Source organism: Trachurus japonicus, chromosome 17, assembly GCF_045865225.1.
Source record: "Trachurus japonicus isolate A0001 chromosome 17, Traja_1.0".
In the NCBI taxonomy this organism is placed as follows: Eukaryota; Metazoa; Chordata; class Actinopteri; order Carangiformes; family Carangidae; genus Trachurus; species Trachurus japonicus.
The window spans coordinates 23,679,108-23,703,939 of NC_140923.1; the positions used below are offsets into that span (position 1 = coordinate 23,679,108).

Here is a 24,832-nt window from a genome sequence, read left to right on the forward strand (position 1 = left end):
AGCATCACTGATCTTTCTCGCTCGGAGGTAAGGAGGAAGCTGTTTTTGGATACAAGGTAAAATGAAGTTTGCCAGAGTGGTATTTCCAGGATATGCCACAAGCAATATGAAAACAAGCAGCAGATCTGTTCGACTAAATCTGAATGATTTTTTTCCTATTTCATTTTATTTATTTATTTTTCATTCTTTTGTTTGTCTATTTTTTTTGGCTCTCCTTCTTTGTTGTCTCTCTGTCATGACCCTACGGTGGCCCTGAAGTGCAAAACACAACGGCAAATCAGACAACAACGGCAAAAGAGAAAACACAACGGCAAAAGAGAAAACACAACGGCAAAAGAGAAAACACAACACAAAAAGAGAAAACACAACGCAAAAAGAGAAAACACAACGGCAAAAGAGAAAACACAACGCAAAAAGAGAAAACACAACGCAAAAAGAGAAAACACAACACAAAAAGAGAAAACACAACGCCAAAAGAGAAAACACAACGGCAAAAGAGAAAATACAACACAAAAAGAGAAAACACTACACAAAAAGAGAAAACACAACGGCAAAAGAGAAAACACAACGGCAAAAGAGAAAACACAACACAAAAAGAGAAAACACAACGCAAAAAGAGAAAACACAACGGCAAAAGAGAAAACACAACGCAAAAAGAGAAAACACAACGCAAAAAGAGAAAACACAACACAAAAAGAGAAAACACAACGCCAAAAGAGAAAACACAACACAAAAGAGAAAATACAACACAAAAAGAGAAAACACTACACAAAAAGAGAAAACACAACGGCAAAAGAGAAAACACAACACAAAAAGAGAAAACACAACGGCAAATCAGAAAACACAACGGCAAATCAGAAAACACAACAACAAATTACTAAACAACGGCAAATCAGAAAACACAAAAGCCAAACATTTTGGGCAACACATAGCGGCCTCTGTGCTAGTCCCGCTTGCGATACATTTTTTTCCTACTATGGCCACGCCAAGACCCGCCTTACTCTGCCTCTGATTGGCTGCCTCTGCAAGGCTAAGCCTATCCCTGCATCTTACCCTAACCTTAACCACTCCCTTCACACGCCTAAACCAACCGTCTTTGCCTAAACCAGCCCGAGGGTACCTACCTTTTCCGGTTTGGTTAATGTCGTTGTGTTTTCTCTTTCTGTGTTGTGTTTTCTCTTTTGCTTTTGTGTTTTCTGATTTGCCGTTGTTTAGTAATTTGTGGTTGTGTTTTCTGATTTGCCGTTGTGTTTTCTCTTTTTGTGTTGTGTTTTCTCTTTTGCTGTTGTGTTTTCTCTTTTGCCGTTGTGTTTTCTCTTTTGCCGTTGTGTTTTCTCTTTTTGTGTTGTGTTTTCTCTTTTGCTGTTGTGTTTTCTCTTTTTGTGTTGTGTTTTCTCTTTTGCCGTTGTGTTTTCTCTTTTTGTGTTGTGTTTTCTCTTTTTGTGTTGTGTTTTCTCTTTTGCCGTTGTGTTTTCTCTTTTTGTGCTGTGTTTTCTCTTTTGCCGTTGTGTTTTCTCTTTTGCCGTTGTGTTTTGCACTTCAGGGCCACCACATGACCCTGTTGTGTTCCTTGTCTTGTTCTTTTGTGGGTCCCTGTTTAGTTAAGTTCCTGTTTTATTTTGAAGTTCTGTGTTGTCCTATGTGTCATGGTCTGTGTCTTTCGTTTCCTGTTATGTTCCTGTTTTATTTTGAAGTCCATGTTAAGTTTCCCGCCTGTTTGATTACCTATGTGTCTCACCTGTGTCTGATTGCACCACCTGTGTCTCATGTCGGTTCATTTGTCATCGTCGTCATTCCATGTGGTGTTCCCAGAGGCCTGTACCACGAAGCGAGCTCAGCCTACCCGGGGTTACTGTCAGCCTATCCAGCTGAACCTATCCACAACACTGTCACTCTGGATCAGCGGTACCACGACGCTGGTTATCAACTCGGTAACTCAACCCCGGCTTGTCTTGCTGTGAATCTGTGAACGCGCACGTACAAAGGGCGGATTCAAGGTAGCTGACCAATCACAACCATGAGCATTGACGTGTCAGAGAGAAGCGTGGTGAGCGCACGCTCCTGTGAGGAAGAAAAAAAGAAAAAGAAAAAAAAGAAGCCCGCGGTCGTGGCCCGACCCGAGTTATTAAATGTGTAAATCTGTGCTGATTAAACTTGTAAATGAATGCTGCTCTGGATCCGATTCTTTCCTTATATTCTGATTCTTTTAAACAGTGGCCAAACAACAGAACCATTTTATTATATTAGACTATATTTCCATCTTTGCTGAGCATAACGTTTGTTCTGAACTAAATAAAAGCCTGTCCCATATAGACGCGTGTCTCTATAGACCGAATCGCCTTGTTGTTTACATTCTACTTCCGGGTAGAAAACCAGCACATAATTTGAATGAGATCAATAGTAACAAATGAGAGTTTAGCTATATACTCTATCATATTTTTCACGCCGTATCACCGTTTAGACAAATCTGAAATGATTGAAGAAACATTACTATTTCTGTGTGTGTGTGTGTTTTGTGTTGCTATGTGTTGTATTTATTCAGTTTGAGGGAATCACGGTGTCTAGAAAGCATCAGTGGCTGCAGCTGACAGGGACAGCTAACGGTAGCTAAGCTAACGGCGGTAGCTAAGCTAACACCAGGACGTCAGCTGTTAAAACCCTCCTGTTGTGGGACACGACATGAAACTACTCCAGTTAGCTCAATCATGTTGTAACTCAGATATCCGCTGGAGAAAATATTTTTTCATGGACCATTTATTGAGTCACTGAGTCATAGACGTCGGAACTAGGGGTGCGGGGGGTGCGGCCGCACCCCCTCCCATCCACCCCTCCCGCACTCCACCAGCCTCCCTATATCCACAGAATTAGCTTAAAAAAAATAATAATAATAAAATCTGAAAAAAACTGAATTTGTCTGACTTACACTTATCTCATATAACGCAGATCTATGCTTTTGATGTGATATGCGGCTGTGGGGGCGGCTGTGGCTCAGGTGGTAGAGCGGGTCGTTCACTAACCGGAAGGTCAGCGGTTCGATTCCCGGCTCCCCCTGTCTGCATGTCGAAGTGTACTTGGGCAAGACACTGAACCCACACCTGCCCTGTGTGAATGTGTGTGAATGATTATCTTCCAAAGCCTGTCTGCGAGCAGTGCTGTATGAATGTGTGTGAAAGGGTGAATGCGACCATTACAGCGTAAAGCGCTTTGAGTGGTCCGAGTGACTAGAAAAGCGCTATATAAGTGCAAGTCCATTTACCATTCCATTTACCATATGCAGCCTGCCTGGCTCCATACAGCAGCCTGGCATCTGGCATAGTGGAGTCAGGCTGCTGTAGCGCTTCACTCCCTCCATTTCAGTAGAAAACGCTGTAGTACACCAGGCCTGTGTGGAGCGTGTGTGGCGCTGTAGCGCTGCCACACAGAAACACCAACGACAGAGAAGAAGACAGAAAGCTTCCCCACAGTATTCAAATTCCAGACATTAGAAGTGGATTAAATGTTGACTGGGAGTCGTGTCAGTGCAAATATGACGGTTGATAATGATTTAACGGGCGAGATTCAGCTGCAGTGTCCGAGGGACCGAGTTAGTTAGACGCTGTTGTTAAGTTACGTCCATAGACTGTTGCTAGGCTACACAGCGGTGTGTCTCGGTACAGGTAGAGCGATAGATATAACATGTTGTTATATCTATCGCTCTGGGTACAGGTAGAGCGGTGGGGATATGACATCATCGTTTCAGAAAAGATCCGTTTTGGGTGTTTTCGGACCACAAATGTGCAATGCTTCATAAAAGAAAAGTACAGGTGCTTCAGCTGGCCTTTGAGAGAGACTGGACCCGAAAATGTCCAACCCAGTGGAAAGACGCTGTTCTTTAATGGTCACACTCACCGCATAGCACTCTTCTAAAGGTAACGCTAAGCCTCATTTAATGCATTTTGCCCGCCGTGGCATTGTTTATATTAGGCTATATCTTAAAGCTGAGTGTGGTTTTTTCCTGTCTGAATGTATGCTGCATCTGGCTGTGTGGTCTAGTAGCTTCAGTTGTTTCAGTGATGCGCAATGGCTGCGTGCGTGCGTGCGTAAAAGAGAGATGGCACACTGTGTGTGTGTGTGAGAGTGAACGAGGGAGGGGGGGGGGGGTGATTTTCAGACAACGTCCGACTCTCCCAACAAAAATCCCGCACCCCCTCTCAGAAAATAGTTCCGACGTCCATGCACTGAGTTATTAAAGTTAAACAGGTAACCATTAGCCCAGCTAATCTATGATAACCATGACTAATTACAAAAATGTGCACACATAAATAGTAATGTTTGTCCAATCATTAGTTTTATAGACTTTACAAACATTAGATTAGTCTAAACGGTGATATAGTAACATGAAAAATTAGATAAATATAGCTAAACTCTCGTCCGTCACTATTGTTCTCATGCTGGTTTTCTACCCGGAAGTAGTTGTAAACAATAAGGCGATTCGTCCTATAGACGGGTCCGCTCAGCACCCCCCCACCCCCCCACACACACACACACTTAAAAAAAAAAAAAAAACTATTGTCAGAAGTCAGGGCCATGAGAACTGGCAGCCTACCTCTCGTTTGGATAATCAGCTTGATGATCCAACTGATGTGATCTGTCCCGGAAAATCCGTTGTTGAGATAGGGGACAGCTCTCCATTTCGACACACCTCTACTTCGACACCCCGCTGTTCCGAAATACCCCCACTTCGAAACACTGCTGTTCCGACACCCTCCCCCCGCAGCTGTCCAATGTCCAAGGTGCTGAACCGCGTGACGTTGTTTACATTCTGCTTTGTGGCTTGTCTGTGAAACGTGCGCTGCTCAGAGAGTAGATCTGTCCCACTTGCTTTCTCCCCGACTCCGTTGTTGGAGATCTCCCACACAGTAATAGAAATACACTCCGCCCCCCCCCCCCCGCTCTCCGCTCGAGCGCGGCTGAACCCGGCTTGAGCTCACAGGGGCATGAGGCTGCTGCAGCCGCCGCTCGTGCTGACAGCTGACTGAGGGAGATGCTTTGGTTGGGTTTAGGCAATGAAGAAAGGAGTTGGTTAAGTTTAGTAAACAGACCAGGTAGAGGCTAGACAGGCTAGAAGCATAATGAACATTACATGTCATTAATATGAAGTAGGCTATTTGCTTGTTTTACAGTTAACTATGCACATGATCCATTTGACCACAAAAAGGAAAAAAGGATCAATGCGCACTGCGCACTGGGGGTTTCCCCCACTGGCCTTTTCGGAGTAGCGGGGTCTTTAGAAAAAATAGAAAACCCCGCTATTACGATGAATGGAAGTCTATTGTCGGAAAGGCGGGGTGTAACCGTTGAGATAGACTCATTGTTGTGTTCATAACAAATAGAATGTGATCACTAGTTATAACATCCGGCCGCTAGAGGCGCTAGAGGGACTGTGAAGGGAGAAAAGGAAAGGAGAGGAAAAAGAAGAAGTGTACAGATGATGTGAATGAGAAGTAAATATGGCGATCCCGTACGTGTCTGTGTTTACTGGGTTCGGTAGTTCATCAGCATAACAAGTGGCGACGAGGATAAAAGAAAAAGCAAACGAAGATGGCTCTGCTCGCACTACAACCCCCTTCTGCGTTCCTGGAGTGCCCGGGAGAACCGAAAGTAGCGTTTGACGCTTGGAAAAAGTTGTTTGATAACTACCTGCTCGCAATCGGTGGATCTGCCTTTTCTGCAGAGAGGAAAAGAGCGCTTCTAATTCACTGTCTGGGAACAGAGGGACAGAGACTTTATAATACGTTACCCCTTCCTGCTGATACGTACGATGGATCCGTGCTGGCTCTACAGACGTTTTTCACTCCAAAAGTCAACGTCGTTGCTGAGAGGTACCGTTTTAGGCAGCGTGCTCAAGCTGTGGGTGAGTCAATTGATCACTATTTGGCAGCGCTGCGTGAGCTCGCCAAAACATGCAATTTTGGCGCTATGGAAGGTGAAATGCTGCGTGATCAAATAGTTGAGAAGACATGCACACCTCGGATACGTGAAAGACTGTTAATAGAACCTGAATTAACACTTGACAAAACACTTACCTTGGCCAGAATGATGGAAACTGCCCTGATTGATGCTAAAACGTTCAGGGATGCTGAAACGAAGCATGTTAATGCAGTGTACAGACAAGGAAATAAGATGCCTGTGAAACAGGAGGACAAACGAAGGGAGAACAGCCAGTGTTACAGATGTGGCTCACCGAGTCACCTTGCTAATGACCAGTCTTGCCCTGCAAGGAATGCCAAATGCAAAAAGTGTGGGAAAACAGGCCATTTTGCTCGGGTTTGCAAATCATCTACTACATCAGTAAATGAAGTGGATTTACCTGAGGTGACGGTACTATGTGTCAACAGGAAGGCAGTTAAAGGGAAACTGTTTGGAAATTTCACTGTAGCCACATCACAGTCTCAAAGCTATACCTGTAATATGCTAGTTGACACTGGATCTGGTGCTTCAATAATTCCCAAACACACATACATGGCGCACTTCAAGAAAAGCAAACTCAGCCCACCCACAGTACAACTGCAGACATACTCAAAACACAGACTGCGAGTACTTGGACGCCTTGAAGCTACAGTCACTTACCACAATAAGAGTGCCACTGGATTTTTCAATGTTGTCAAGTCCGGCATACCACTGATTGGGCTGGATTTGTGTGAAGCCCTTGACATTGAGATAAAAGGAGGACGTTTGGTGGGACCTCCACCTGACCCCATAATGGACTGTGCAATGATTTCCCCACCAGAACCACTGCTCTCATCCACAGCTCACAGAGTGGAGAAGGAAATTGGACACGCCAAGAACTTTGTGCATAAAGTACAAATCCGGCCAGAGGTGAAACCTGTACAGCAAAAGCTCCGCCGCTTGCCACTGTCAGTGAGGGAGGCTGTAACCAAAGAACTGAATGAACTGGAAGAGCAAGGAATCATTGAGAAAATTGACTCTTCTGAATGGGTGTCCCCCATTGTTGTCACCAGTAGGAGAAATGGAAAGATCCGCATGTGCGTGGACATGAGGGAACCTAACAAAGCAGTGGTGCCTGACAGCCACCCCCTGCCACTGATTGAGGACTTGCTGTCAGAGCTGCGTGGATCTGGAATGTACTCCACTTTGGACCTGAAGAGTGCCTACCATCAACTGGAATTGCACAAGGAGAGCAGAAGGCTTACAGCTTTTATTACGCATGAAGGTCTATATCAGTACTGCAGAGTGCCTTATGGACTAAGCTCCGCCCCTGCTGCATTCCAAAAGATGATGACAAACATTCTCAAGGGGTTGCAGGGCGTACAGTGCTACTTGGACGACGTCATCGTCTATGGCTCCTCACAAGCAGATCATGACGTCAATCTGGAAGCTGTCCTACGCCGCATTCAGGACGCTGGTCTGAAATTAAATAAAGAAAAATGCCTCTTCCGCCAGACTACACTGGACTTCCTTGGATATAGACTCTCACCTGATGGCTTGGAGCCTAATGATTCTCATGTCAAAGCAATCCTGGATGCCCCTGCACCTGTCGATGCAGCTTCCCTGCATTCGTTCCTAGGTCTAAGTGCATGGTATAGCAAGTTTATGCCTAACTATGCCAGCATTGTAGAACCTATGAGAGCTCTGCTGCGAAAGAACAGTGCATTCACCTGGGATGATGGAGCACAAGCGAGCTTTGAACGAGTTAAGGGCATGATTGCCAATGGACCAGCACTGAAACTGTTTGACCCCCATAAGCTTACAGTGGTCTCCACCGACGCTTCTGATTATGGGCTTGGAGCCGTTTTAACACAAGTTAATGATGCTGGAGAAGAAGAAACCGTTTGTTTTTGCCTCTCGTAGCCTATCGGATGCTGAAAGAAAATACTCCATTGTAGAAAAGGAGGCCCTGGCATGTGTATGGGCTGCTGAAAAGTGGCGTGTGTGGCTCTGGGGAAGAAAATTCCTTCTACGCACGGATCATCAAGCACTGACCACGCTCTTGACCACAAAAGGGAATAACCGGGCTGGTCTTCGCATTGCCAGGTGGTCTGCCCGTCTCATGGAGTTCAATTATGATGTCCAATACAGGTCTGGATCACAAAATAATGTTGCAGACTGCTTGTCCAGACTACCACTCCCTGGAACTGTCATGGATTACACAGAGACTGTGGAGTCAGTTGCAGCAATAATGACAGACACCGATGCAATTTCTATGGAACACTTTAAAGCTGAATGCCACTCCTGCCCCGTTCTTACAAAGCTCCGTGCACAAATTCCAAACACATGGCCAGGGAAAAAGACTGCTGTTGATCCTGACTTACAACCTTATTACATGATACGTGATGAACTGTCTATTGTGGATGAATGTGTTGTCAGAGGCACCTACCGCCTTGTGGTACCAGAGTCCCTCCAGAGACACCTGATTGACATTGCTCATGAGACCCATCAGGGAATTGCTCGCACCAAACAACGTCTGAGAGAACTGTACTGGTGGCCAGGAATGGACAGTCAGGTGGAAGCTCTCATCAAGGTGTGTGCTACATGTAGACAAAATGATAAGTCAGCTGTGACCCACAATGCACCACTACACCCTATTCCATTACCAGCAGCTGCTTGGGAGAAGGTTGGCATTGACATTGTTGGTCCTTTTGAGACAGCACCGAGGCACTGCAGGTTTGTGGTCACGCTAGTGGATTACTACAGCAAATGGCCAGAAGTTGCTTTTGTCACACACATTGATACAACAACAATTATCCAGTTTCTAACAGCCATATTTTCACGAGAGGGGAACCCAAGGGAGCTAGTGAGTGACAATGGTACACAGTTCATCTCTGCTGAATTCAAGGAATTTCTCAAGCAAAGAGAAATTGTGCACTCCAGAACATCTGTGTACTATCCCCGTGCTAACGGAGAAGTGGAACGGTTCAACAGAGTGCTGAAAGACTGTCTGCAGACTGCTTCAATACAAGGTACACCTTGGAAATCATTCATACAATCCTTTCTTATGGATTACAGAGCAACCCCTCATGCAACCACAGGAGTCAGTCCTTCATCTCTCCTCCATGGAAGGCAAATAAGAACAAAACTCCAGATCCTGGATGTCATTCCTACCACAGTGAATGAAGGTGCTGTGAGAGAAAGAGTGAAAGACAAGCAGGAAAAATCGAAACAATACACCGATGTGAAGAGAAGTGCAAAACACCAGCACTTTTACCCAGGTGACCAGGTTCGGGTCAGAAAACCATGGAAAGTTAAGAAAGGAGAACAAAAGTTCACACCACCACGAACTGTGGTGAGACAGAAAGGCCCTAACACATATCTGCTTGATGATGGGAGGACGTGGAATGCGTCGCATCTGTCTGCACTACCAGCGTACGCTGCAGTGAGCATGGACAGAGACGAGGGAAATTCCCAGCAGGCGGCCCCTGCTCACCTAGAGACTACTGAACAACGTAGACCTGACAGGGATAGAAATTCCCCTGCTTGGACCAAAGACTATATTCTGGGGTAGACCTAACAGTGGTCACCTGCCTACATAGGCTAAGAACTGTTTCAGTTGAAATGTTAGAGGAAAAAAAAAAAAAGAGAAAAGAAACAGAAGATAATTGTACATTGATACTGTTGGTGACTAATATTGTTATTATTTATGCATTAGCTTTGCTCAGTTGTTGACAGCTATTACATAACTCCTTACTTTTGATAGATGTTCATGTATGCTCTTGATTCAAAAGGCTGGTTAAGTTATTTACTGTGAACAGTGTTATTCTGAATGAGTAGTTTTCAAATGTTATGTTACGGAAGAAGTTAGCTTTACTGAAAGGGGAAAATGTTGTGTTCATAACAAATAGAATGTGATCACTAGTTATAACATCCGGCCGCTAGAGGCGCTAGAGGGACTGTGAAGGGAGAAAAGGAAAGGAGAGGAAAAAGAAGAAGTGTACAGATGATGTGAATGAGAAGTAAATATGGCGATCCCGTACGTGTCTGTGTTTACTGGGTTCGGTAGTTCACCAGCATAACACTCATGTGTTTATATAACGGGTTAAATGATCTTAAATCATCAAGTGGATACAATCACCGCAACTCTGTCCGGAGCTTCGCTACTTTTATTTCCGTCTCCGTGGTAACAGTAAGCACCGGTATGAGGAGGATTTCAAAATAAGAGCACACTGAACATCATAAAACATTACAGCCATAACGCTCTTCTCACTATCTGGGCTCCGGGTTACCGGTGAGAGGACACGTGTCATTATTCCCGTACAGCTGATTGGCCGGTGGGTGGAGCCTTTTACTGGATTAAGATCAATCCTGAAAGCTACCCTGCCCCGGAGCAGGTTTGCCGTTCAGAGTAAGTTACCATGGTAACTCACCTCGGTAAGAATGAATCCAGCTTCGTGGTACCGGAAAGCCAGGGTTAACCCTGAAGTTACCTCGCTAAGACAGGCCTCAGGTGTGTATCCTCCTGTCGTCCATGAGTCTGTTGTCACGGTAATGAAGCCCTTTTTGTGTTTGTGTTTGAGTCTGCATTTGGGTCCTGAAATTCCTGAAAAAACCTGACACTCTCACTCCATCATACAATTCATATTTTCATTCAAGTTAAAGCATTTTCAACATCTGAGTCACACTGATTCAATTCAGGTAATTCTTTTTTACCAGTCATGCTAGCTGGCCATTGAATGAGCTGTTTGCTAGATTTTCTGTAGCTACACAGCTAGCTTTAGCGTGAACAGCTGTTTACCTGCCAGTATAAAATAAACACTGCATGTTCAGGATATACACACCAACAACTGTCTTCAGAGGTGGAAAACAACACCATTATTAACACTCTATCATGTATTTTATTCTACTGAAGTTAGCATGCTAACCAGCTAGCCTTGTCTCCCGTAGCCTCCAAACCACCCTGAAGACGCTGCTGCTCACAGGACCTATTAGAAACTTTTGACTATTCATGTCACATGTCACAGTCACATGACAGTCAACAAGAGACCATGTTTGGTAGCAGAGAAAACTTAAAAATAGCCCTTTTAGCCACAAAAGCCTGCAAAATTAACTTACGCTTTATGGAGCTGCTGACATAATTTGACAATTCAAACAGTTACAGAACTTTTTATTTCTGTTAAAGGATGTTTTGTATAAATTCTGAGATAGCATTGAGTTGAACTAAACCATTAGCTTCTTGCTGTATTCGGTTTGAACATTTATCAGTAAAAGGACATAAGGCACCACTTCACAAACAGGTTATTTTATGCTAATTATGGTTACATGCTGCCATTCCGACATGCTGCCACTCCGACATACCGCCATTCCGACATTCTACTATTCAGACATGTCACCATTCAGACATACCACCATTCCGACATGAAAACGTCCTGCCATTCCGACAGTTTCGTCCCGCCATTCCGACAAGGCTTTAATTTCCATAAGGAAATGTGCGTTACTCCGAGCGGTGGTTAGGTGTATGTGTGTATGTTTTTTTTTTTTTTTTCATGTTTTACGACATGTGTACAGATGTGATACAGTCAGTGGAAGCTTAATAAATAAACAAACACAAAGTCTCGCCATTTACAATCACACACTCCGATGTCAGTTCGTAACAATTCCCCAACTGGCACAACGCAGTCCTGCTGCAGGCGGATCTAGGCTCGCGCTACTGGTGCGTCCAGGGAAGCAATAATCAAAGTAGCTACTTAGTCTGAGTCTCTGTATTTCACTGAACTCAAAATGCGCCCATCACAGGCGGCATATAATAAACAATTACACACAGATCAACAGAACCCGAAAGCCCCCCCCCCCCACTGTCCATTAAGTCCGAGTCCCAGCTGTGGGAATGAGTGTGTATGTGTGGTGTGTATGTGTGTGGGTGCGCGAGCGAACAGTCACTGTCCGTGCCGGCGTGTATGTGTGTGTGCGGGGGTGCGCGATGAGTGTGTGTGTGCGTGCGTGCGTGTGTGTGTGTGTTGGCGTGTGGTGAGGGTGAGTGAGAGAGAGTTTGTTTGTCCTACTGTCCACACGGGTGAGACGCCGCGGCTCCGCCGAGGTGACCACCAGTCCTCTCCCTCGTCCCGCTTGGCTGAAAACGGCCCGGCCGTGCGGTGTCCAAACGGGCCTTTATGATCCACAGGGTAATCCACCGGGAAAAATAATCCACTATGCCGCTTTGGAATTGCCGCCACGCCAGCCGTCCAAACGCCGACTGTGTCTCTCACTCTCCTCCCCTCTCACCACGTCACTTCCCCATTTAAACCCTCGGTCCCACTAATGCACTTTTACGCATTACGCACACAACTTACAGCAAAAAAGAAACATTCATTAATTCATTAAAGGTCCGCGCGTCCCCGTGCGCAAACCACAAGGATAATTGATCATTTCCTGGCCTAATACACAATGAAAAAAACCTGGGGAGCAATCCTGCAAATCAACTACCCCAGCTGGCCAGGCAAAACCCAGTGGATCACTACAAGTTGTTGCAACTTTGGGGAATTTACTCCTGATAAAAAGGCTTACAAACATGGACCAGGACAGCTTCATAATACGCACAAAAATCCAAAGGAAACGAAAGGTAAGTTTAAAAAAAATATAGCAACAGCATTAAGTAGTCAAAATATGTGTTTTACGCGCCTGCCTGTTCAGCTCCGTTTACATGTAAAAAGACATTTCGTTGCGTACAGTAATCAACAGACAAGCAGGAAAGCTGGTCCATGGAAAAAAGAAAATAAAGAGTCAGAGCCTCTCTCTCTCTCTCTCTCTCTCTCTCTCTCTCTCTCTCTCTCATGCTGTCATTCATTTCAGCACTGAGACAGCGGACAGCGTGCTTGGTCATAGTTCAGCACTACAAAATATCAGCAGTTCACTCTTCACGATAAATCCATGGCACTGTCCATATATGAGGCAGAAAGAGAACTCAACAACGTTTCGAGCGACTGGCTCTGCGTCGTATTTGACTCGTACAGCAATAGCAATAATAATAATAATAATAATAATAATAATAAATAATTCATTTCACATGTAAGGGGAGCTGAACATATAGTTTTCATTCACAAACCAATGTGGGAGAGGTCCAAGACGCGTGTGCCAGACGCACAGAGGCATGCGTAAAACACCGACCTGTTTAGTTAATCTTTTAGTTAATTTTCGTTTCTTTTGGATTTTTGTGCGTATTTTGGAGCCGTTTTGGTCCATGTTTGTAAGCCTTTTTTCCCCCTGAATTATATTTTCTAAAGTGCAACAAGTGGGTTCGGAGTGTGTGATTGAAAGCACGGTCTGCTTCCCGTTCAAGGCCTATCTCCTCCTTCGTTGGTTTACGAGGTTGTGGAGTCCCTCTGCTTAAAATCTGAGGCTTTGAAATCGTCTGCCGTTTGAATTATCTGACCAATCTGTGTGCTTTAATGAGATGCACTGGACAAACTGCTATTTTGCGCCAGCATATCATTAGTGCAAAATCGTGTTAGGCCTTTTTTTTGGGGGGGGGGCGGTGGGGTGGGGTGGGGTAGGCTTTTAAAAGATTTGTCGGAATGGCAACACGTTTAAAAAAGAAAAAAATACCGCCATTCCGACCTTAGGAGACGAAAATTGTCGGAATGATGGGACCTTTATTAAAGGGTATAAGTGTTGCCATTCCGACAATTAGGGCCTAATGTCGGAGTGGCGGCATGTCGGAATGGCGGTTGCCCCCGGCTAATTATGCATTAGGGTAAGAAAACGTATTAGTATGCAGCAAGAGGGCTGTCAATCACAAGAGTCAAGAGCTCCTGCTAGAAGAATCGCTGAGAGATTTGGACACGAATGGCTGACAAAAAGCTCTGACTACATCATTAAAATAAGAGATGATTAAGAGTGCTCCATCTGCCTGAAGAGGAGCTTCTTCTGGATAGCTCTCATGGAGAAAAATAAAAGGAGTGGAGCAAAGGGAATTCTCCAATGAATGAAAAAAGACTTGACGATAATGAACACATGATTGAATCACTGCCTTTCTGTTTGCAGGAGAATGCCTTTGCCTAGACGGCTACATGAAGGACCCAGTCCACAAGCACCTCTGCATCCGCAGTGAGTGGGGGCCCAATCAGGGGTAAGTTATTATAATCACCTGATGAGCTGCTGATTGCTCATTATCAGGCCGAGAAGAAGAAATGGTGGATAAATCATTTACGACGAGGGACTCCTCCTACACATCAAACAAGGCAGTTCATTTTCTGGGAGATATTCACACAAAAAAGCTGAGATGTTTCCAATCAGAGTGAAGCACCTACACTACACAGAATCATAAGCCACCTATCATCAGTATACATCAAATAAATAGAGTCATCTATTATAGGGTGCCAAGTATATTTGCTTAATTACTGTAAGTCTGTGAATTCAGGATTTACAAATTGACACCGGCCACACTGACAACAAAGGCCTTAAGGGAAGTGACATGTTTACTGCAGTTAGCTAAGTTGTCTTAACAATGCCTAATGAAAGACTGATAATTAATCCTCTCATAGTATGTTCAGTGCAGAGCTGTAATATGTTTATATCCCGGCTGTCTATTGAATGATGTAGCCATACATACAAGGGATATACTACTCACATATTACATCCTCTGGATACATGAGGGACATGTTTTTATATAATAAAACATAAAAGTATGTACAGTAATTAATTGATAGATTTAATATGTATATAATAATACTATTTCCCATAAACATCACTGTGTTATATATATTTTTCTAACCTCTATCTTCCCATTCTAAGAAAATGGTCTCATGGAGTTTTCAGCATACGCTGACTGCTTTGGGTGTGTCTACAATATAACATTTTCTATATAATTTCATTTCATTTGTTTTGTTCATGTAAAGCATATAAGTGGATTATTTGTGTATTCTCGGTTAGATTCTCACCACTTTTTCTTGTTCCTGGTCAAAGTTTAAGGATAACCAAGCTTTTTCCATTGCTGACCTTACACTGTTGAGCAGTTTACCTTCACTGTTCTTCACCTACACTGATCTAAAGAGTTTAAGATTTTTTATTTTACTGACATATTAGGATATTTAGTCCCAAATATTAATTCAGTTACTAATCAAACAATTCCCATAATCCAAACAAGAGCCTACTGTATATTTCTTTTTCTTTTTTAAAGTTTGATTATTTCTTTTTTAAATCTACACACCTCTACCGTGTGATGCAGTTTCCTGTGACTTAAAAGAGTTTTGATCTTCAGACCGGTTCCTCTAAAAGATAAAGTCAGTTATATGAATGTCAGCATTTGATCACTTTTCGGCCAATAGGGAGTCAGTAAAGTTGTGGCTGTCTTATCATTGGTTCCGCTGCGCTCATCTCTTTGGGTGCAAGGTCACTTCCCCTATATTACAATAATGATTGCAAGTGATGACTTGATATCTTTTGGCTTTGAAAAGTGCTGTTTCAGACACTATCCCAGGAAGTCATATAAATGCTTAATTGGGTTCACATTTGCTTGTTAAAAAGTCCTTGACATTTTGCTAACACCACAGCCACAGTGCTAACCACTGGGTGACCACTGGGGTGTATGTGCAAAGATGTTACTGTTCCAGAAAGAACGAGTCACCTCAGTGGAGACAGTGTTGACCTACAGCACAGTTCCCTCTGAGACAGGCATTTAGTGCAGTTTACTGAAGTAAATAAACATTATCATTTTCAGGATCACTCTTATTTTATTACTTACGAGATGCATAATATTTCAGTTTGACTTCTTCCTGCTTGGAGGGTGTTCATGGGTTGAGTAAAAAACATGATATATACAGTGAAAATGTCAGGTTTACACTGTGGTTTATCTTCTTTTTACGTGTCTGGGTTTATTGGACAGTTTGGGCCCATGTTGCAAATCAATACACAGGACAGCTCAATAGCAGTATTGAATTTGTATGTGATTTGCAATGGATGGGATGGAGTCTCTCAATATTTCAGGCATTTAACTGACTCTATTAACCCAACACACTCTGATCTGGACACGTTATCTATCATCAAGAAATCTATGACTGCACTGCAACATATGACAACATTTAACCTGATGAAACAATGTGAATATAAAGTAATGCAACAATGTTCTGTGTTTGTTAACAGCAGATAAAATAGAAACTCAGCATCTGTGGCCCCGTTGCACACTCAACATTCCATTGATATGTTTTATGTCATTTTAATATTTGATGTTTTATTTGTACAACAGTAGCTCACACACTTGACAGATGACAACCTTGTAGTACAGCTACTCAGATTCACCTACGTGATCAAGCAACTGTGCATCAGTTCAAGTCGCCCTGTGGGGTTTTCTTGTAAACACACAGTTAAGTGTTGCTCACCATCTTTTTTTTTCTTTTTCATATTTGGAAACACTTTTTTTTTCATTGTTTACACACATTTTTCCTAGCTTGCAGTTTTAACCCTGTGTTTTTATAGAGACACATGCACATTTTAGGTCGACTGCAGGCTGGAATTCATGCGCATGCACTATCCGTTGCTAAAAACATCATCCACTGTGTGACTTACTCATGGTGGAAAATTCACAAGCTGCCTTTTATCAGAATGAATGAATAAACACATTACTAGAATTTCTTTTCATGTGTTGTGGACTGGCTTTGGGTTCTACTACCCTCTTAAATAATACCATCGCACTGTGAGTGTGAATTTTATTATGAAAGGACAGAAAAAACCTCATGCTACATTCTTACCTATAATATCACCAGGCTGTGGCTGGCAGCAGACAGAGCTAACTACATGCATTTCCTCTTTATTTTGTATCCATGTCAACCTCAGTGAATATTCCAAATGTGGACTTTTTATTTATTTTTTTTCCCTTCTTTTTCTTTGGTCTACATTTTTCAGTCATCTAAATATTCTCAGCCCACCCAACTGTGCACCTCTGCATCTCATTTCCCCGGTGCTCACCCCCCTGCGTCACTGTCACAGTGTGACAGAAGTGGGCACCCTGGGGTGACTTAAATGTTTAATGACCACAGCCTGTGGCATGGAAGACGCTCCCTTCTTCCTTGATGTTCTTTTTGCTTACAGTGGTGTAGGAGTTTGCTGAGAATGACATTGGGCCGCTGTCACTTCTCCTCTTTACACTCTCACTTTGCAGAGTGTTTAGTCCCCGAGCTGCCACTCCTCATTAATCTCCATCATTCTTCCTCTCTCTCTCTCACTTCTGCCTCTTGGCATCTGTCTCACCCCCTCCATGTTCCCTTTTCTCTCTCTCGCTTCCTTTTCCTCACCGTCTGCTTTCTCAGTCTCTCCCTCCTTCTCTGTGTCTCTCCCTCCCTTTTCTGTCTCATCCTGTCATCCCCTCTTATTCCCCTCCCTCGTAAATACATATGAGCTAAAGTCACATTGCATGTCAGCTGTCAGAAAACACATTTTTCAATCAACATGTTTACACACGGCACGCATCGTAATGCTGCCTGTGATTTGCGAGGCTTTGGGAGGCGGCAATGATGCACAGTTAGACATTGTTACATGGCTTGTGATTTCAGGGCGGTTTAGATTAGGAGGATGGCTACACTTAAAGATTTAATGCTACACTGACTTTGATTTTAATTCACTGTTTCATTCTCTCTCTTTTTTGTCTCTTCCTCTGATCCATCCTTCTTTTTTTTCTCATGCCAGTCCCTGGCCTTACACCATCTTCCAGCGTGGTTTTGATCTTGTGATGGGAGAACAACCCTCTGATCGCATTTTCAGGTAAGGAGAACTTCACAAAACTTTATGTGACTACTTTTTTCTTTTTTTTTCTGTCGCTGCACAATGGAGTGTACAAGTCAGATAACTGTTTATAATCCTGCTGTTTGATTGTGTCTCTCTCTCTTCATGATTGTGGAAGGAACTGAGCTCTGGCTGCAGAATCACTTCACAAGTGTAAAAAAAGTACTTATTTTCCCTCTGGTCGATGTGTCTTATGTTGAATGGTTCATTTTACAGCTATACTTTTTGTGGTACTGATTGGAGAGGAAATCCAAGCAGGCAAGGCAGCAGTTGATGTTTGACAATGAAAACTTTTTTTTTCTTTTTTTCCCCAAAATGTGAACACATGAACTCAAAAGTAATTTTCAAGTTTAGATGTTTGAAATATGTATTGCCGTTAAAAACAAGTTATTTGCAATGCAAGGAACAGCTGAAACGATAACTAGAGTAATTAAAATAATTTGATTACAAAAAACAGTCACTACAATTTTTCCTGAATTGAAGCTTTGTTTAATTAATTACTCTTGCAAAATATGGATTACGCTGCTTGTGCTGTTAGAGTCCAGTGGCCTGAGCTAAGAAAAGATAGAAAAAAAGAAAGAGAGAAAATATCAAAGGTGTAGGATCATTTCAAGTTGCGTCCTCTATAAAATTTAAGTTTTATACCATAACAACTTGTCCTCAATGATGCAGCAGTTAAACCAAAAGCACCCATTCTTCTCAAGTCCACTAAGCAGATCTGACACAATGTAAGGCAACGTAAACATGTTCATTTATTGTGTTCGCTAGTCGAGATGAAAGCTATTGAGAACGTGCAGTAATTACTTATTTGTAACAACTAGTTAAGAACCTGAATTGACGGCTTGTTTTGATCCCTGACATCAACTGAAGGAAAGAATATAAAATGCTGCTGCGCTAATTTAATCCATGTTGCGCCAATTTAATTCATCTGTTGTTGTGAGTGATTCGGCCTAACATCATGTAGAACATACACTCTTTTTCTACAGTCACAGTTACACACACACACTTGTTCCCCAGTGATGGCATCAAATAGGCCTACAGTACCATATAGTATCAATATACCAGGTGGTTAATAAGATTAGAGATGGGATGGAGTTTAAAATGCACAGATATTATACAGATATTAGGCATATCAGTACATCACAATTATTGATAATCAATAGCTGCGGTCCTAATGTACAGTATGGCAAATGCAAAACTGTATCGGTAGACTAGACAGGTGCAGCTCTTTCATAGGAAAGTATATGTAGCACAATAGATAAGATGAAAGTGAATTCAATTGTTTAATACCAGCATCTCATGGTCTGATGATCTGTATGCCAGTTCCATTCATCAAAAGTAGGGGTGTAACGGTACACAAAAGTCACGGTTCGGTACGTACCTCGGTTCAGGGGTCACGGTACGGTACGGTTTCGGTACAACAGACACTATTGAATGTAAAACTAAAATCTGTCTTGTGTTATAAAAGTTAAAAAAAAAATATATATAAAATTAAACAAGTGCATTAGGAGTGTTATCATGCCATTCATTAATTCTAGAGGGAAAAAAAAACTTGCACTTGACAACTGACAACTATTACAAACAAAACAAAACAAAACAAAACAAGAAACTAACATCAATGTTGGTTTACACAGTTAATTTGGGCTAGATGCCAGTTGCTTTGGTGATGTTTCTCTGGTCCTGTCTGTGTTCATGTCAAGAGGCTTAGAAGCAGCGGGATAAGTTGTTGCACACAAGTTGTCTTTTTCCTTCACCAGTGATTGACATGTGGGAGGGAGTGAGGGGCGGGTGGGGGCAGGTGAACATGCGGTACGTGTTTGATGCGTTTCTAGCGACGCAGCGCGCATCCGTGAAATAGCGCCGACGGTCGACCAGTCACAAGCTGCTTTCTATGGTTGCGAGCCGTCGCCACCGCTGTCACTGTTGTCACCGTTGTCACCGTTGTCACCGTTGTGTTTCATTGAAAAACCACACGGTGCCATAAATGAAGCAGGCAGCTCCTCTAACTTCACACTCTCATCACTTCTCTTCTTCGTCTGTTATGACAGTTGCAGGCAGCTTCGAGGCTCATTACCGCCACCTGGATTGGAGTGAGGACTCGACTTTTTTTATTTATTTATTTTTTATTCATTCAGACGTATTCGTCGTGTGACTGTGTGCACCGAACCGTGACCCACCGTGATGGCACGGGACGAATACATATACCGTTACACCCCTAATCAAAAGCAATAAAATAAGTTCTGCATTTTCATGCACAATTAAAATATATATTGTGTAATCCTTTTTTCCAACTCACTAGGATAGTTAAAACTTTATACAGTAATATCACTGCAGGTGTTTTTTTTCCTTTCTGAACTAAACTTTGTCCTTAAAGTATAACGGATTATTCAAAGTTTTAAAAACTGCAACCTGTGACATTTTCACGTCTCCACCCAGTCTGAGATGCTTGACACTTGTGGCGATTAAGAAACAGTGGATCTGTATCTTTCCTCAGATTCACTGAGCTCTGTAGTGAGGTCCAGCTGATTGTGAAGCCGTCCAGGCCCACAGCTTCACTGTTTCGGTTCAGTCTCATCACTCAGATACCAGCCACAGCGGACAACTGTTTTCCAAAACCTCTACAGTGTGTCTACCTGTTCAACGACAACCAGTCGACAGATACACTGGGGAACACAGTGGAGCATTTAGCAGCTAAAGACTCAGATAATTCACTGAGGAGCTGCTGGAAACCAAAAACACAGAGTGAAAAATGACTGCTCATGTTCATGGATGGGTAAATGTATGTCAATGGTGTCTTCAGCTTGTTCCAACTGCCAACAAGTGTAGATCATTGCAGTTATTTGTAAAGACAATCTAACGTATTTTCAAGTCGTGAAGCTATAATTGCAAATGTGTCAACATCAAGCAGACAGAGGGAAGCATCAGCATTCACGTTGAACTGATGTTGATCAAAGAAAAAAAAAATTATTCTCTGATTTGGTCTCCACCAGCTCATATGTGGATTTTTCACTGCTAAATGCATCACTTGTCACTCACTTAACTGCTGTGTGGTGGTTAACAGTGATGCCCCATCTGTGATGATAAGACCAGCGAGAGGGAACCACAGTGAAGTTGTTTCCTTTGAAAGCCAAGCAATTAGCTGCAAAGAAGCTAACACGCTTCATGGAGCTGAGGGAATTTACGGCGTCGGGTGATAATCCCTGATGGATTTGTCACTGTGAGTGACCGCTTTCATGTTCCACAGTGTCTACACAGGGGGAGCAGCCTCAGTCCTCTCTCTGTCTGCGTGCACGGCCTGTTGAGTGCAGGTCATCTGGCATCTATATAAAACAGGAAAAGAGGCTTGAAACCCAAATGCATGCAGGTAAATATCAGTGGAGAGAGCTGTGAGGAGATGAGAGTGCAGATGCAAACCAGAGCAAAAAGAAAAAGAGAAAACACAACACCGTATGTCAATGTTGTTCTGTAGCTCGTTCACTGCCCCCAAGTGGCCAAATAATTCATTAATGCAGCTTTAATTATCTAGGTTAAATGTAAAGAGTGATGTCAGACTGTGTTTAATAATTAAAACTGTTATCCCTGCGTTTCATGACAGGAAATGTGCCTCAAATATAACACATATATCTGACAGGATGTTCGCTGGGGAACACATCACACAGAAACACGGAGCAGAGCACTCTGTCTGTGATAGAGCTACCTAACAATGTTTATAACAGTGTTTTCCTCCACAAAATGATTCATTCCCTGACTTGAGACGGAGCAGGTCTAGCAGAAGATTCGCCTCTTCTGCTTTCATTACAAATCTCCGACTCCTCTCTGACAGCAGAGCGGCTAAAGACAACAAAAGGCTGTCTGCGTAACTGCTTACAATAAAAAAAAGAAAGTGTTACAGTTGGCGTGACCCACTCTCATGGCCGTTAAAGGGATAGTTCAACATTTTGGGAAACAGCTTTGTTACCTTTTAATTATCGGTGCAAGCTATTTTTAGAAGGGTGGAGCAGAGCCGTGAACTGCTCAGAGCTACGCTAAGGAGGCTAATGGGATTTCTTGGTTTCCCTCATCAAACTCATCAAATACACACTCCAACAACTCCAAAACGCTCTCATGGACAAGTTGTGACCTGCACATTCACCACACTATGAGATAATAACGGAATGTTACGAGACAGAGTTGTTTTCGAGGTAAATTCATGCAAAACCGCTGATGTGCGTTCCCGCCAGGGGCAGTTTTTTGGCAACAACTCTGTCTCATAATGTTCCATTATTATCTCATAGCGTGATGAATGCGCAGGTCACAACTTGTCCACAAGAGCGTTTTGGAGTTGTTTGATTGTGTATTTGAGTTTGATTAGGGAAACCAAGAAATCCCATTAGCCTTCATAGAATAGCTCTGAGCAGCTCGCGGCTCTGCTCCGCCTTTCTAAAAATAGCTTGCACTGACAATTACAGGTAACGAACCTACTGCTCAAACTATAGGGATTATGGCAATGGGCCAATTTGCCAAAAATGTTGAACTATCCCTTTAACACTGTCTTTACATTTGGAACACACACTGGAGGCTGGTGTCAGTCTCACCTCCCGTTCAGAGTCAAATCATCCAAAACTAACAGATACTGTATATTTATAATATATTCATGGTTTGTGTTTGTTAGTGTCACTGCTGTACAGCTAATTGCCCGTAGAGGACAAACAAAACAACTGATTGATTTAGTTCCTCAATGCTACACAGTCCTCACCGCTCGCATGTTTTCTGCAGGAGCTCCTTTTCTTCTCATTGCGTCCAGTCGTGCAGTTTAAAAATGTCTTTGTCCTCAGACCGCTCCCACCAAGACATCCATCCTCATTTAAAACGTGTCACTCTTTCGCTTTGAACTCCACCAAACCACCCTGTCGGCTCCGCTCACAGAAAAAAAAAAAAAAAAAAGGACCTTGAATGTCACCCAGTGCTCGCAGAGCCATGCAGCCATCATCGTGTGTGCTTAAGCAGATACAGTATTACCATTAAACAAAGAAGCAAATGAGGCAATTAGAATCACAGTGGTACGGAGAATAAAACAGAACAAAGCCAACTTGAGGTTGCATGAAAAAAAGAAAAAGAAAAACTCTTCTCTTCTCAGCACTGAAACGCACCAGCATTTGCCATTTGCACAGCATTAGCCGGCAGGAGCTCCTGTGTGGACTGCAAACATGTTTTTCACTCAACAACTGTTTCCTCATGGGAACTCTTAGTGTTTTCCGCCTCCAGTTTCTCTCAGGGTAAAGCAAATAAGTCATATGGCAGCTAGTCCCCAGTTGTCTATAAAGCGGAGCTCGTTAAGTGGGTGCTAATTTGTTCTGTGGTCACCCACATACGTCATACTGCATCACGGGGAATTTCAGCTCTCCTGTTGTACACGGTCCCATAAGAAATGATGAAATGATTCATGAATAAGGTGGAAACAGCTTTGTGAAATATAATACCGACACATTAGCGTTGTGATTTGACTTAACACTGTGTCGTAATGAGAGAATCCAAAGTTTCACAGCAGATGAAAGCAAAAAAAGCAGCACTTTGATCCACTGGAACCTTAATCTGAAACAAAGGGAGTAATTGGCTGATTCTAATTAAGTGTTTTTACAGTGGTTTAATCATTCTGTTTTTTAGAGTGACTGGTAATGCATGCAGTCCCCATGATTCACTGCCCTTTCCGTATGCTAAGTTAGCATTTTATTAAATGCAAATTGAACAATTGTGAATGAAGAAATGTGTTTAGTCTGCATAAAAATGGTTGTTAACCATTTAATCAACAAGTTCTTCTCTTTTGTATCCATGCATAATTCATCATTGCTAATAATGCATTTGATGCTAATCAGCATGGACTGTTTAACTTAAAGTTGGAAGCAATACATTTCATGTGAAGTGTTTAAAGATTGATGATATTCATTGACTCGCAAATAAAGAATTGTTTTAAAGCCCATGTTGCAGACATCTGTTGTTTACAGATTTACAGGCCCATTTGGTCTCAGGGGGAACTCTCATTTGCCCTTTTATGTCTAGGTTCTCATTGTGTATGCAGCGCGTCGATTAGCACACAGTGTCCTCCTGCACAAGAAAGAGTTATGCAAAAAAGGATAACTTTGTTGAGAATTAAAATAAATAAATAACCAGCACCATGGCATTATTCAGAGTCACTGATGCAGCAGAAAACAGGGTTGTTTTTGCTCCCAAAACCAAACTTAGTGGTTGTATAGTGTCAATGATTTTACATAATAAAGTACATTTAGAGGGTGAGGCAGCAGTGGAGGGAGAAGGTTATGGGTTTGAACTATCCCTTTAACAAGAACAAGACAGAACTTGTAATCGGCCATTGTTGTTTCTCTCAGCTCTGTTGAGCTTTTACCTTCTTTCAGCTCTTGTTTTGGTTTTAAAGCTCCCAGATTTTTAGGCCAGCATTTTTACTTTTTCTAAAATGACTTTGATAAAGCCGTTGTACTCTACTGTAACTAACTACAGCACCTGCCAGATATCCAACATGAGACACATCAGTGACAAGCTGCTGAACATAGTGCAGCAGTTAGCAGCTTCAGAGACACATTCCATCAGCAGCTAGTGGGAGAATAATGTTGGCCTTCAGGTAGCCAGTGTTTCTGATATACAGTGCTTAATAAATCAGTGTTTCCCAGCAATAGTGGGCCACTGCCCAAAGAAACTTTGGCAATGTTTTTCTTTTTTTCTTCTTTTTTCTCCCTTGATAAAGGTTAGAATGTTGAGGGGTGTTTTTTAACTGTTATTAATAACACTAACAGCCTCACTGATTTCAATAAGACTAAATATAATTCTAAGTAATATGAATTATTATCAAAACCTCTTTAACACAGTTTTAACAAAAAATGAATCTTCATTAAGAGGGACATATTATGGAAATATCACTTTAAGGCTCTTTAACATATATTTAGGTGTTTGTCTGGTCCTGGTCCCCAAAATGTGAGAATTGACAAATAAATCTGTAATGTTCAGGCTTCCTAGGTTGAAATCCATGTAGTTTTACGAGCGGTTTCCTCAGTTGTCTTCCAGTGATGTAACTGGGATTTGAATTTGCACACCACCCCTACCTGGTACCAGTAGAAGGGGCGGGGCGGGGCAAGCATTG

General features: G+C 42.6%; 1 protein-coding gene across 6 annotated transcripts in view; it reads left to right on the top strand.

Annotated features, from left to right (window-relative positions):
• The window catches only part of astn1 (astrotactin 1), an 840,736-nt gene that overhangs the window by 242,277 nt on the left and 573,627 nt on the right, over positions 1 to 24,832 (top strand). For all 6 annotated transcript variants that reach the window (XM_085804088.1, XM_085804090.1, XM_085804091.1 and 3 more), the window contains 2 exons: positions 13,972 to 14,056; positions 17,608 to 17,682. In XM_085804088.1, coding sequence (XP_085660214.1) covers positions 13,972 to 14,056; positions 17,608 to 17,682 — 160 coding nt within the window. The remainder of the gene's footprint in view (positions 1 to 13,971; positions 14,057 to 17,607; positions 17,683 to 24,832) is intronic.